General features: G+C 37.0%; 2 protein-coding genes across 2 annotated transcripts; one reads left to right on the plus strand and one right to left on the minus strand.

Moving 5' to 3' along the window:
- The first annotated feature begins 4,764 nt into the window (after positions 1 to 4,764).
- Positions 4,765 to 6,243, plus strand: LOC133323534 (nuclear pore complex protein Nup58). Its single transcript, XM_061532452.1, has one exon. The coding sequence runs from the start codon at positions 4,765 to 4,767 to the stop codon at positions 6,241 to 6,243; it is 1,479 nt and encodes a 492-aa protein (XP_061388436.1).
- Positions 6,244 to 9,347: 3,104 nt separating this feature from the next.
- Positions 9,348 to 12,139, minus strand: LOC133323533 (developmentally-regulated GTP-binding protein 2). The gene is made up of 4 exons (XM_061532451.1): positions 12,007 to 12,139; positions 11,556 to 11,863; positions 9,621 to 10,178; positions 9,348 to 9,558 (listed from the first exon to the last, which is right to left on the minus strand). Exons 1-4 carry the CDS (start codon positions 12,068 to 12,070, stop codon positions 9,397 to 9,399), a joined length of 1,092 nt encoding a protein of 363 aa, XP_061388435.1. The 5' UTR covers positions 12,071 to 12,139; the 3' UTR covers positions 9,348 to 9,396.
- Between the last annotated feature and the right edge of the window lie 3,209 nt (positions 12,140 to 15,348).

The following is a 15,348-nucleotide window of genomic DNA, read 5'->3' on the forward strand; positions in this document are numbered from 1 at the left end:
TGAAGAGATTGGAGTCAGCATTCAACTGAAAAATAAATAAATCAAATTTTAAAGAGCTCTAAACGAATTAGCTATATTCTTTCATGTTGACGATTTGTATTATTTAATTGTAGGATTCGAATTCATTGTTGTTTTGTAGGATTCGGCTCATCTGTGTTTGGAAAGATTATGGTATCGGAGTATTCACATAATCTACAGTAATATCATGACCTTTTTTAAAATGCACACCTCGTAGGAATCCAATCGACTGATTTATGTATATATTATTCTGAAATTCTAGTAATTAATTTACAGTTCCTGACTTTCACATGAGAATTTATGAATTAATATTGAACTTTATTATGAAATTTCAATACATCTATTCAATACATCTGGTGTATAGTACAGCGACCGGCTTCAATCCTGATCACCGGAGCATTAGGAAGTACACCACAGGTAGCCTTGAATGCAATCTTGAATCTCCAACCACTGGACATTCTGATTAAATTTCAGGCGGCCAGGTGTGCTATGAGGCTCCGGGAAACAGATGCATGGAAATCGCTGAACTGTGGTCACTCTAGTATCCTAAACATAACATAATGTTCCATCTCACATAGACTTTAATGACATCAAAGTACAGTTTCCTAGTAGGGAATCCTGGACTAGTGGCTCCTTACCTCTGCCAGGTCTGTCATTCTTTACAGTCAAAGATGGAGGAAGGCACTGGTGCAAGCGTTTACTGTAGGGTATTAGAAACATATAACTCATAAAAACTTAATAACCTTTGCAGCGTTTTTCAAGCAAAAATCCTTGCAATCACGAAAGCGGCCGAGATATTAAAATCACTTACTGCCGACATTACGTGACTATATATGTCGATAGTCAGGCGGCCCTTAAGGCGGTGAAGTCGTGTAATCCTTGCAATCACGAAAGCGGCCGAGCGGTCCTTAAGGCGGTGAGGTCGTGTAATCCTTGCAATCACGTAAGCGGCCGAGATAGTAAAATCACTTACTGCCGACATTTCGGGACCGGTGACTATATATATCGATAGTCAGGCGGCCCTTAAGGCGGTGAAGTCGTGTATCAGTTCGTGATTGCAAGTCCGCTCTAAATGATATACGACAGATAGTTAGCTTATGTTGAGTTCCAGGACATAGTGACATTGAAGGGAATGACGAGCTTGGTCGAGGCGGCTCACAATCGTCCAATCTTCCGATTGAGAGGTCTGTGAAACCACCCATTGGCTATTTCATTGGCAAAATCCGCTTGTTCTACTGCGAGGTAGTCGGCAACAGATGGTTGAGAGAACCTGGTTGCAGTATCTCAAAACCTATCTGGCCTGAATTTTCTCGCAAAAGAACGTCCTCGCTGCTGGCACATAATAAGAGAGAGAGAGAGAGATCAAAACCATTGTGGGGATCATAACAGGTCACTGCAAGAATAGATCTCTCACTTCGAAGTGTGACTCCAGCGGAGAGGATTACTGTCGTCTATGTGAGGACGAAGAAGAACTAGAAACAATTGAACATATCCTCTGTAAATGACCATCGCTGATTGGCAGAAAACATAAACAGTTTGGAAGATAAGATATTCTTCTCTAAAATAGACCCCAACCAGATTCCAGGCTTTGTCAAAAATCTGAGATGGCTAAAATAACCATTTCTCCACTCGTCTTCTCTCGCTATCTTTTCTCCAATGGACATTAGTCCGAGTGGTTGTTACTAATAACCATACATTCCGTACAGAAAGTTCTCTCGTAGCAAGATGTGAGTAGATTCATTTGATGTACCTCAAACAATGAAAATAAAAAAAATCTGTTATTGTCCTTTTACACATCTCTGAAATTTGAATTAATAATGTCCCAGCTGACATTGGGCGCCAATTTCTGCAAATGAAGTAATAAATTATTACAACTTTCTGAAATTCTCCCTTTCAGCCAGAAATCAGAGCCAGAAAATACCCTGTTCCACAATATGGCTTATGAGGTTGGAGGCTGTCCATGAATCATTCGCATTAAGGGAACCCACTTAATTTGAGTTTCATATTCCAAATATTTGGGCACCACCTTAATAGATCACTCTTTTTTAGAAACTTTACAAATAGTTCATATTTGGGCGCCAATTCTGATTTGTATTAAATTAGTCTAGTGTATATTGATATCGATGGGTTGAATTGGGAAGTACGATGGCCTCTGCACTTTCATAGGATATTTTGAGGGATTTGATTATGAATCCGGATGGAAAGTTACATTTCACTGTGTCTTGTATAGGCAAACATTGTGTTATCGCTTTAAAAAGTCAGAAGCTGCACAGATCTATTCATTCGTTTCTATCCAGCATACATATCTATCTGGAATCGAACATTTCAACATGACTTTCCTGATTATTTTGACAACGTGAAAACAAAACACTTGGGCGCCACTTTGCTTTGTTAAGAGTAAACAAGTAAAAAAGTGTCAGTCGGTGTTACCGACAGATATATACCCTCAGGTCTTCGGAATTGCACACTGGTTTTATTATAAGATATGTTTTTATCAAAGAGGTTTCAGATTTGTATTGACGATTTTGTGGGGGAGGTACTAGAAGGGGTCCACTCCCCATGTCCCCATGTTCGAACTTGAACTAAGTTCGAGAGTTATCGCAGCGGGCCAGACAGACGGACATTTGTAAATGGACTACAAATTTTCTGAAACGGTTGGACAAAATCCGTTTCAGAAAGTTTGGAGAAATGTGATCCAAAATTTCGATGAAGCACATTTTCACCTATCAAAGTCATGTTTTATGTATTTACGTACGATCAAAAATCACTTGTAGCATGGTGGGAATATATTTTGGTACGATTTCTTTCTAAAATCGTAGTGTAATCCCTGGTTGGAATTCTAGGTCACTCTTTATATGTCGTTCACGTTTGGGCGCCAATTATACGAGTAGTTGCATATGACGTACATTTTAAGAGTGGTTGAATAGTATGTCTACATTGGGAGATGCGATAGCATCTGTGCACTCACAGCTTATTTTGAAAGTTTTAACTGAACTTTCGCTTTAGAAAATCAATCTGTTTTTAAGGTCTGTGGCCTCATTAAACTCAACATTAAACCAGATGATCGGAAGATTTCTCGTAGCAATATGAGGAATTGTATTTTAGAGCGATCTTTAAGATACATGGGGTCAAATTATGAGTTTTGATATCGATGTCATCAAACTTGACATAACCGCATCCGATATCTAATGCGAATCCAAATTAGCTATCGAAAGTCAAAAAGAAAATAACAAAGAAGAAGAAAAATTCGCTTTGCATATTGATATAAATCGGGTTCGGTATACTCTTGCATCTAAAATTTCAAACATTATTATGTAATTCCGCACAAAACCAAATTCTGCCATTTTTCGACTAAGTTTTTCATGGCGCAAATTTCTCCATCGGGCCTTCAATATTCCTACTCTCAATTATACTCCTGGCAGAAGATTGAATTTTATTGAAAGTTCATATGAAACTCACACTCGGGCGCCACTTTAACAAAATCTTTATTTCGGGAGGCTCAAAAATAAAATTTAAAAAATCACCTCCAACAATAACATACGCAATTTCCCGCTTTAGTTGTGGGCACAAATTATTATTGAAATAAAACATCTGTACCGAATCTCTAATGAATAATAAAATATTTGCCGAAAAACGACAATAATTGTTTGCCAAATCTCGATAAAGAAATTTTATATTTGTCTACCCAATGGCATTTGTTACTTATGCCTATCAGCGTGGAATAAGGATAATGAGAATGATAATCATTGGAGCAAATAAAATATGCATGCTTGAATGAATACGACCACGTATGAGATACCATTCATATGTGTCGAGACAATAAACCAGTAATTAGGATTGTAAAACAAAGAAGCTCCTAAACCATTTACAGATTTTATTTAATGATAGGTACGAATAACAGATTTATTTTTAACAGTTGTTTGTTTAATTTGTTTTTAGAAAAAACAAATATATTTATAAAACAATAATATTTAATATAAATATTAATTTTTTAATTTAATAGTATTAATTTAATTTAATTTAAGATAATTTTACAGTTTATTCATACATTTTATTTAATAATTTATATTAAAAATTATTATATTTTATAACAATTTTAAATTAATTCCTTTAAAACGTCTGTTACTGACACTCACAATGAAATGATAATCATTATATCTCTATTGTGAATGACTATTTGGCGGGAGCAAACATATGACGCCGTCATCACAATCACATTGCCTTTACTGTCTTTCGTCTTCTACAGTCGACAAACGATGTTTTCCCTTTTACCGACTAATGCTATTTAATTTATAATCAATTACATTCCAAACCCCCCAATTGTTAAATGGTCACACCTTAAACAGCTGATCGTTTTACGTCAGCTAACTTCTTCGTTGTCAACATGCATATAACAACGCCGTCACTCGTTAACATTTCAGTATGGCTCTGACTGCAGCTGCTGTGAGTGTTTGTGTTGTAAACAATACGGTTCTCGTTTAGGCTCCATCCCACCTCATTCGTAATATTTCGATTATACCACTTTGAGTCCATCTTTATCGGTCATTTTGTTTTCTCCTCCCATTCGTTATCAGGTGGAACGTTTTTATTTTTTTCTGCAGAACAAAATCACGTTTGTTTCACTAGGGATACGTAGTCGTGAGTAAAAGTCGATTTACTTATCCCTATTTCAATTTCATTTGGCGAAATAGTAAATTGCAACAAGCGTCTTTAAATTATAAGTTTTAAATTAATCGCGATCGAATAATGTCTGGCTTTTCATTTGGAGCACCAGCAGCCGGTAGTACACCGGCAGCACAACCAACAGCTGGTTTTTCATTTGGAGCACCGGCAGCCTCAGCGGCGCCAGCTGCACAGACAACAGGATTTTCATTTGGAGCGCCAAAAACCACAGCTGCCCCTACGTTAGGAGGCTTTGGAGCACCAGCTGCTTCTGCAGCGCCAGCTTTTGGTACAGCAGCTACACCGGCATTTGGTGCACAATCTGCAGCACCCACCTTGGGTACAACAACAACACCAGCTTTTGGCGCAACCCCGGCAACATCAGCACCGGCTTTTGGCAGTACCTCTTTTAGTTTTGGAGCACCGACAAGTACGGCAGCAACATCTACGGCGCCAGCGGCGGCTACAGGTTCCACATTTGGTTTTGGGGCCGCATCATCTGCTCCCGCCGCCAGTGCGGCACCCATATTGACTTTTGGTGCCGGCACTGCTGCAACTTCCGCGGCTAGCACTTTACCAACCTTGGGTGGACTAGGGGGAGCAGCTGCAACTGGAACGAACTTTTCTTTTGGCAAACCGGCAACCACAACTTCGGCCAGTTTAAATTTCGGCACAAACACCACAACCACACTTGGTGGTGGAGGTCTTTTTGGCAAACCCGCAACAACAGCAGCGCCCGCCACTGCACCAGCACCTTTTGTAGGTTTGGGAGGCATTGATGTCAGCTCGAATAAACCCAAACCTGGCGAATCCAAACAAGATATTAAAGTCAAAGAGACACAAGTACCCGATGAAATAGCCCGTACCGTCGACTCGCTCAAAACATATATTAAAACACAAAAAACCCTGTCCTCCGATATTGGTCGTACATCCACCTCGAAATTAACAAATGTCTCCAGTGAAATAATGAATCTACAATGGGCCCTACAAGAAATCGCAAATTCCGTTGAAGCCAATTACAATCAAATTAAATTACTACGCAAAGAAACCTCCAAAACAATACAATCTGTGGAAATGGCTCAACGTACCCAGGATACCCCAGTGGGTTTACAATTCGAAAACAATGCCCCCTTCCAATTCTTTCAGAATTTAGTGGCCAAATATGAACATGATTTAATAAATTTCCGTCAACAAATTGCCCTCACCGAACGCCATATGCACTCTCTGACCAATCCACAAAATGTTGCTCCCGAAGATCTGAAGCGAGGTTTCCAACAAATCAATGAAAGTTTCATTTCTTTAGCGGGACGCCTGCATGAACTCCATCAGAAAGTGGAGGCTCAAAAGGAACAATATTTAAATTTACGTAAATATCGTTTACGTGATAATTCCGATGTCTTTGCCAAATTAGATAAACCCGAAGCGAAAGTGGATACCTCACGTATTACGGCAGGACCAACACCATTCTCGAACATCACAGCGATAAGTAATTTTGGTAAATCATTTGGAAATACAACACTCCACTCGGGTACCCAGGGTTCGGCAACCCAGCAGGGGAAGTAAGGAGGTTTGTTTTGAGGAAGCAAGAGTATCTAGTTGAAGAAAAACTGGCAATTTCCGTTGTCAATATGGTTTGTGACCATATTGGATATTGCCGTTTTTGTAATTTTAATTTATAAATAAAAAAACAAATGTTGAAATTTTATTTTTGTATTTTTGTGTAATATAAATTTAAATAAAGAATAAATAAATTGTATGGATAAAAAAAACGATTTGTAATTATGGGATACTATGGGCGAAAGGAGGTCTTCAATTATTTTTCTTTCGTAAAATTCAAAGACATCGCCCAGACGAGGCGGCTGAAGCTAGAAGCTTGATATTTTGAGTGTGGGTTGTTGTTGATGTGTAGTGGTGAGATAAGGCTGGGTTTTTGGAAATTCAAACTAGAAAGGTACGAAAAGTACTAAAATGTACCAAATATAGTACCCTTTGTATTAGTCGAACGGGAAGAGCTAGAATTTGGAATGTGGGTCACTGATGGAATGTTAGAAAGGTGTACAAAAGGGTTTTTGGAAATTCGAACTTTTAAGTGTACGAAAAGTACTAAACGTTACTAAATTTTGTTCTAATTGTATATATTTTGAACATATATAGCTAAAATCTTGAACTTTTGTATGGAATACAGATTGGGATGTGGTGTTGATGTATGGGAATGGTTTAAGATATTCGTACTTATATGTATAAAAAGTACTAAATGGTACTAAATTTGGTACTATTTGCATTTAGCTGAGCGTAAATATATGGAATCTTGAAAATTGGAAATAGAACTACTATTGGATTACAGGATTGAGGTAGCTTTAAAAAGTTTAACTTATGTTTACGAAAGTACTAAATGGTACTAAATTTGCTGTAAGTTGGATTTGGGTGAACAGATAGAGCTGGAGTCTTCAAATTGGGAATTAAACTGACAGTTGGAGTGTAGGATTGAAGTAGATTGGAAAATTTGTACTTATTGGCACGAAAAGTACTATATGGTACTAACTTTAGTACAATTTGGATTTTGCTTGAAAGGATAGAGCTGAAATCCTGAAATTTAGAATAAAGATTACTGTTGAAGATTGACCTATAAAGACATCTTTGGAAATTCGTATTTATGTGTACCAAAAGTACTAAACGGCACTTGATTTGGTTCAATTTGGATTTGGGTGAACGGAGAGAACTGGAAACCTAAAATTTAGAATAATGGTTGCTGTTGGAATATAGAATTGAGATATGGAAGCATAGTATTTATGTGTACTAAATGATACTATATTTGGTACAACTTGATTATGTGTGAACGGATAGAGCTGGACTCCAGAATTTTGGAATTAAAATTACTTTTGGAGAGTTGGATTGGAAATTTTTAATTATATAAGCAAAAAGTACTAAATGGTAACAAATAGTTTACAAATTGGTTTTGTGCGAACGGATAGGGCCGAGATCCTGAAATTTTGAATTTAAATTACAATTACAAAGCAAGATTGAGAATCTATATTTGAAAATAAAATTACTTTTAGAGTATAGGATTTAAGCAGTGTTGGAAATTCAAACCCATAAATACGAAAAGTACTAAATGGTACTAAATATGGTACAATTTGGAACTATTTGCACGAATAGGGCTGGGATCCTGAAATTTATAATTTAAATTACTGTAGCAATGTGGAATGGAGGAAGTTTTTGAAATTCGTACTTACGTCTACGTAAAGTAATAAATGGTACTAAATTTGGTACAATTTGGATGTTGGTGAACGGATAGAACTGGAATCTTTAAATGTGGACTTAAGAGTATTATTGCAGTGCACGACTGAGGTAGTTTTTGAAATTTGTACTTATGGGTACGAAAATCACAAAATTTGGTACAATTTGGACATCGGAGAACGGGTAGAACTCGAATCCTGAAAGTTCCAACTTAGGTTACTCTATTAGTGTAAGAAAAATACAGAATGGTACCAAATTTGGTATAATATGTGAAGACAGAGCTGGAATTCTTAAATTTGGACTTTGATTACTATTTGAAAGCAGGATTGGAATATTGGGATAAGTTTGGAATATAGGTACGAAAAGGACAGAATTATACCAAATGTGGTATAATTTGGTTTTTAATGAACAGACGGAGCTGATATTCATAGATGTGGTCTTACGATTACTATTTGAAAGTAGGATTTAAGTAAATTTGGAAATTTGTACTTATGAGTATGAAAAGTATTAAATTTGGTACAATTTGGGCGTTGGTGGAATTAGGATTAATTTAGTTTTAGACATTTTAACTTATGAGTATGAAAAGTACTAAATGGTACTAAATTTGGAACCATTTGGATTTGGTTGAATCTTGTGATTTGGAATTTAGATTAATGTTGAAGTGTAGTATTAACTAGTATTAACTGTAGTATTAAATTCATTAAATTTGGAACAATTTGGATTTGGCTAACGAAGAGAGCAGGAAACAAAAAATTTGTAATGTGGGTCACTGACAGAGATTTAGAAAGAAGGACTAAAGGGTTTTTGGTACTAAAATTAGTGGTGGTGATGGTAATGGAACTAAGTGTGGAACCTGTACATATCTGCTAAAGTCAATATTTAGAATTCTGATCTATTTTTAATTTCTTAAAGATCAATGTACTTTTTTATAAACCTGACCTTATTGATCCTTAAAATCCCTAGCTTATTAAGCCATAATAATTTTTGTTTATTGTCCCTTAAAATATGTTTCACTTTTATTGAATCCTGAAAAGAGATCCATGATTATTGCTTTAAGAATTCCAAACATTAAAACAACCAGTTTTCTTAATGTTATTGTAACATGTTTACTTTCTCTCTTTATATTTTATTTTTTAATAGCAGTTCCTTGAGTACTAAATTGTTTTATATAATTGTTTTGTGTGTTATGTCAGCCCCAGCATCGGATAATGTCAATAATTTAACTTTTTCTATAGTTTTGCATTTATTTTTTCATGATATATAAAAATGATTTTTTTCGGATTCAAAAGGATAACGACATTATGGAGAACCTGTGACATTTAAACAAAAATGTGGCCCGCCGGTTATATCGGCCATAAACCAATTCATAAAAACAATAATTAAATGTATAAAAAAAATCAATGACCCAGTTTCAATTTGTGTTTTGTTTGAAGAAAGAAGCGCCAAAATATTTGCATAAATAGACGTAAAACGTATTTATCATTTTTTAACAATTTGTATAACATCCTCATCGGCCATTATGTGGCTAATGCCAACACGTTGTGGTGAATACTTTGTGGAAGTACCCCAGACTAAGGCATATTTGAATTGGGCAGCCAAGGTGCGATGAATGGCATGGCAGACATATTCGACACTGACGCCCTGCAAGAGAAGAACATCGAGAATTAATTAATATGTATTTGGTATTAGAGAACACTACTAACCTTTCTCAAAATCAAACCATCATCAAAATCTGGTGGTGCACCCGGTTTCTTTGTATAGACACGAATCAGTTGCAAGGCATCCCACAATGCCTCCAGCAGATAATCCAGATTTAATTTCATATTACAACTAACCACAATGGAATGGGGTTGACGTGCCAAACGATCCACTTCCTCAATAGAAATTTGATCAATTTTATTATAGACATATAGGCATGGTAGATAGACACGATTCGCCGTAACAACATCAATAAATTCATCTGTGGTACAATCTTCACGAAACAGTACTTCGGCGTTGAAAATTTTAAATGAGTGCAGAATCATTTGAACCATTTTCTCACTACATTTGGTAAGGGTACAGGTGGAATTGAAACTCAGGCCACCACCTTTCTTGATTTTGAAATAAATATTCGGTTTTCGTTTATTCAAACGTATACCGACAGATTCCAATTCTCGTTCCAGCAATTCACGATGTACATTCGGTTTGGTGGCATCCAACATCATAACAACCAAATCGGCTGTGCGGGCCACAGCAATAACTTGACGACCTCTACCTTTACCCTGTAGAAAAGGGATAGTAAAGAAAGTGAAATTAGTTCGAAATTATGATTAAGCGGGAAGTAATTTAAAAATTTTGACCCTGTCTTGGTAGATCCTCTGAAGGCAAAACAATCAAATGATAGGTTAAGGGTTTTAAATACGAAATGCTTGGCGTTTTGGGGTTTTTTGGAAGTAATTTAAAAATTTTGAACCTGTCTTGGTAGATCCTCTGAAGGCAAACAATCAAATGATAGGTTAAGGCTTTTAAATACGAAATGCTTGGAGTTTTTTAGACGGTTTTATGGTATGTATGGGCTTGTCTCCATATGAGGGTCCCATGAGTAATACGAAAATCAGTTAGTTTGAATTAAATTCTATAATAACCTCACATCTGGAGGCGATATCAATCTGAGTCATACAAATACAAATTATAGCAGATTTAGATGTGGCTGTTAAGGGAGATTATCTGCCCACTAAGGAGGTCAAAACGTCAACTAACAGCTAGGAAGAGAAAATATGTGATTTATTCTGTTTAATGTTGGACTTTGTGGTGAAACAACCTACATAGATCCTCTAAAGGAAGAACCTCCAAATTCGATATAATGCAAGATTTTCAGAGCGGGTCAGTCTCTAATTTAGGGTGTAGGGGCTTTGTCTAACATATGCGGAACCGATTTGTCAGGCTATAAACAATTCGTTTGGGCAAAAACTTGTGATAACATCAAAACTGGCGGATGCCATGACGCGACACGATTTGGTATTCTTTTAAAGTTGTCACTTGGAGATGGGACTAGTCCATATTACGGTTTGTATGAACTTTGTCTACCTTAGAAGGATCCGATATGCCAGACAATAAGTAAATTCGTACGGAATAGAACCTGCAATGACCTAAAATCTGGCGGCGATATTAGTCTGGACCATGATTCAACTAGAACCGGAATTGGAAATTGATTGTATGGAGATAAACAATTCCCTATTATACAAACTGGGATCCATAATTACTAAATTAATTTAGTAGGATCAGTCAGATATTAGTCTGGACCATGATCCAACTTGAACCGGAATTTGAAATTGTTTGTATGGGGGTTAACAATTCCGTATCTATTGTACAAACTGGGATCCATAATTACTAAATTAATTTAGTAGGAGAAGTCAGCAAAGGTCAGCAAAATACTTCAGACCGGTTAGTTAATTTATTAGGAGGCATTATGCAGGCTCTCAAGGATACAATTTGTAAAGACCGCATATTTTTATTACAGATTCCTCAGCAAAATCCTTAAAATATTTCAAATCATACACAACGGAATCCGAAACGGTAATCTAAAGCTATAATCCAAGGGTTTCTCACTCAAAATCTTTTTAAAAAAATAAAATCAAAAAAATATTTGTTCTCCATACCTGAGCAGCACCTTCAATAATACCCGGCAAATCCAACAGCTGGATATTGGCACCCTTATATTCAATAACACCGGGGATACATGTTAACGTTGTGAACTCATAATTGGCAGCTTCAGATTCCGTTTTGGTCAATGTCGACAACAAAGTGGATTTACCCACCGAAGGGAAACCAATAAGAGCAACTCTGGCATCGCCACTCTTTAACACATCAAAACCTTCACCTTTTTCACCCTTCTTTGCGGGTTCCAACAATTGCGAACGATATTTGGCTAATTTGGCCTTTAACAAACCCAAATGGTATTCGGTAGCTATAGAACAGGCACAATAAAAATTAATTATTAAATATTTTTCAAAACTATATAACCTTGTTTTTACAAATTTGTCTTCTTCTTCGGCCAGCCAGCCACCTCATTGGGACTGCTGTCGTCGTCGTCCATCCATCATATCATACCTTTGTTCTTTTGGGTACGGGCGATTTCTCGCTCGATTTCGGCAATTTTATCCAAAATACCCATTGTGTTTGTTTTGCTTTACTTGTTCGGCTTCGTTTGCAGAGAAAATTTACAAAATATTCATAATAAATTGTTGGTGAAATGTCGCAAAAAAAAAGTTTGCCCAGATTTTGTCGACTTTTTTGCAAATAAATCGAAATCCGGCAGACAGAACACAAAAACGCTGTTTTGACACGTCAATGCTTCTTCTAGTTCAGGGGAGGCATTCAGTGTTGTTTGATAGCACAAAGAATGTGTGTGTTGGGAAATTACACTTGATGAAAAATGTTTTTGGCAGAGAATTGGAAAATTAGGGATTAAAACGGATACAAGGAGAAGGAAATAAAAAGGATTTGTGACATTTTATAAATCACGTTTATATATACATGATTTATTTAATTGTTTATGGTGACAAATAAAAAAATAACATTTTAATTATACAGTAACAGTTATCAAATATCGGTTATGAACTCTGTTCAATGAAAGAAATTCAGAAAATTCACTCGATTTAAAATGTAAAAAATCCACGGTCTTTATAAATAGGATTCGTTTGACCTATGTGCTTTTATGTACAATTATATTTTTGATTAGGTTATAGCATGGCACATTATACAGACGAGTACGCTTATAACGAAAACCGGCTATAACGAACTTTGTTTATAGCGAACACATTTCCGGTTTCCGAAGTTTTAAGACATATTTTTTATACAAATTTGTACTCTTATGGTGAACTTTTTTTATAACGAACTATTAGGTCCCAAGTTGAAGTTTTCTTTTATTTTAATTCGGTTATAACGAACATGCTTAATTCTTATTGATGACAATCTTCATAAAAGTAAGTTTTACGTCAACGCTGGCTAACTTACTTAGCTGGCTAATGACAGAATAGTTGTTCCATAAGTCAAGCTTTAAAAGAATTTCCAGGCGCGTCGGTCTTGTGCGCATCTCATCCAAATTGAAAGACCATTTTCCGAGATGTTGTTGGTCTTCCCCTTCTACGTGAACCATCACTTGGCTCGCTTCTATATGCCTTTTGAACTGGGGCATCTACATCCATTCTCCCAAGATGGCCTAGCCAACATAGTCGCTGCAGCTCGATCCGTCTGACTATGTCGATGTCCGAGAATAGATGGCATAACTCATGATTCATTCGACGACGATATTCATCATCGACGCAGATCGGCCCATAGCTCTACCGGAGAATTTTTCACTCAAACACTCCAAGAGCTGAATCATCTGCTTGTGCAAGTACCCATGCTTCAGATCCATACAGAAGCTCGGGTAATTTCAGCGTCTTATAGAGTGTGAGTTTGGTCTGGCGAGAGGTAGCCCTGCTTTTGAGTAACATACTCAGACCATAGTAACATCTGTTGGCCAATAATATTCTCCTCCGGATTTCAAAGCTAATGTTATTAGTTTTGTTTATGGCGGTACCGAGGTATATAAAATCGTTCACTATTGGTGGTGGCTCTTTTTTACTCGTTTTCCGGGAGGCGGGCCAAATACTTAAAGAGAAAAAAATCGTTTACTATCTCGAAGCAGTAGTTTTCAAGATCCACAGTTGGTCCGAGTCTACTAGACGTCTTGCGCGTTGATACCATCAGCTTGATTTTTTCGCCATTTGCTGCCAGTCCCACTTTGGCAGACTCCTTCTCAATTCGTTCAAAGGTGGGTGTTACCGCACGCAATGTTCGACCCATTATGTCGATATTATCGGCGTAGGCGTGTACCATATGCTATTTGTTGTACAGAGTGTCATTTCTGTTCACATTTGCATCTCGTATGACCTTTTTCAACAGGTCACCTTGCCTGAATCCTCGTTCGGTATTGAAGGACTCCGAGAGGCCCTTTCCAACTTTAACTGCTGACATTGTACCAGTTAAAGTTATACGGCATAGCCGTATTAGTTTTGTAGAAATGACATCGATTTGGAAACCTCGGAACGGATAGGGCTGTCGAACGCGGCTTTATAGTCGACGAATAGGGGGAATGTGTCGATGTGTTTTTCCTTGGTTTTTCCAGAGTGAGAATCAGGTCATTGGCGGATTTACCCGGCCTGAAGCCGCATTGGTAAGGTCCAATAATGTCATTGACCATTGGCTTCTGTCGTTCGCACAGCACTGTCGAACGCGGCTTTATAGTCGACGAATAGGGGGAAAGTGTCGATGTGTTTTTCGTTGGTTTTTCCAGAGTGAAAATCTGGTCATTGGTGGATTTACCAGGCCTGAAGCCGCATTGGTATGGTCCAATAATGTCATTGACCATTGGCTTCTGTCGTTCACACAGCACGCTGGATAGCACTTTACATGCGATGGGAAGGAGACTTATTCCTCTATAGTTGGCACATGCCTTGTGTCTCCTGTTTTGTGAACGGGACTCAGGATGCTGAGATTCCAATCATTGGGCATGCATTCCTCTAGCCAAATTGTACTAATCATGCTCCTGACCAGCATCTGACCACCGGTCTTGAATAATTCGGCTGGTAATTCATCGGCACCTGCTGATTTATTGTTCTTAAGCCGATTAATTGTTTTTATGACCTCATCTTGGCTAGGTATCTTCTTCACCACCACTATTTGATACCAGAAGCTTTTCAAAATGCTCCTTCCAGATCCTCAACACGCTTTCTGTATCTTTCACCAGGTTTCCATCTTCATACCTACAGGAGGTTGTGCCTGCCCAAAGCCTTCGGTTTGGTGTTTTAAAGGTCGTTTACATTGAACCGGATTTGGTTAACCGAGTGGGTTTAAATTTTCAATTCCTTTGAATATATGTCAAATAAATCCTCCGCTTTTATCCTATAATCCGCTTTTATGGTTGGCAACTCTGAACTTCGTATTCAAACAGAAATTATGCATTACTATCAAAATCAGCTGCGCTAAATGGACTAGATATTTATTGTGCCATGCACATTCTCCTAAAGTTTCCCATTTTTCCTCCCTATTACCTCTACCAGAGTTGATTTTGTATTTTCGTTAAATATAAAATAAGAAACAAACAAAAAAACAGCTGACTGTCAACTTTTAAGACTAGCTTGGATTGTGTACCTCAATTTAGATAATAGTCTATACACGCCTTAAGTAAATATTGCATTATACCACACAGAGTTGCATTTTGTATTGTCGCTAAATTAATTCTAGCTTTTTTATTGGGACGTGGTGTAACTTGAATGTTTTGGAATCGACTTATCCTTATATTTCTGTCAAATTTGCAACAAAAACTCCATCTTAACTAGTTTTAATAAAATGTTTGAATTTATATATTTATTTATGTATTAGGTTATGATCTAAATAAATTCTTTT

This window comes from Musca vetustissima, unplaced genomic scaffold (assembly GCF_032173495.1).
Source record: "Musca vetustissima isolate MV318-11 ecotype Yass unplaced genomic scaffold, APGP_CSIRO_Mvet_v1 utg25624, whole genome shotgun sequence".
NCBI lineage: Eukaryota > Metazoa > Arthropoda > Insecta > Diptera > Muscidae > Musca > Musca vetustissima.

Excerpts from the sequence above, each read along its gene's own strand:
- LOC133323533 (XM_061532451.1), bottom strand. The coding sequence starts at position 12,070 with ATGGGTATTTTGGATAAAATTGCCGAAATCGAGCGAGAAATCGCCCGT. Across the intron at positions 10,179-11,555 it reads TTATTGAAGGTGCTGCTCAG|GGTAAAGGTAGAGGTCGTCA; the intron begins GTATGGAGAACA and ends CCTTTTCTACAG. Across the intron at positions 9,559-9,620 it reads ATGGTTTGATTTTGAGAAAG|GGCGTCAGTGTCGAATATGT; the intron begins GTTAGTAGTGTT and ends CTTCTCTTGCAG.
- LOC133323534 (XM_061532452.1), top strand. The coding sequence starts at position 4,765 with ATGTCTGGCTTTTCATTTGGAGCACCAGCAGCCGGTAGTACACCGGCA.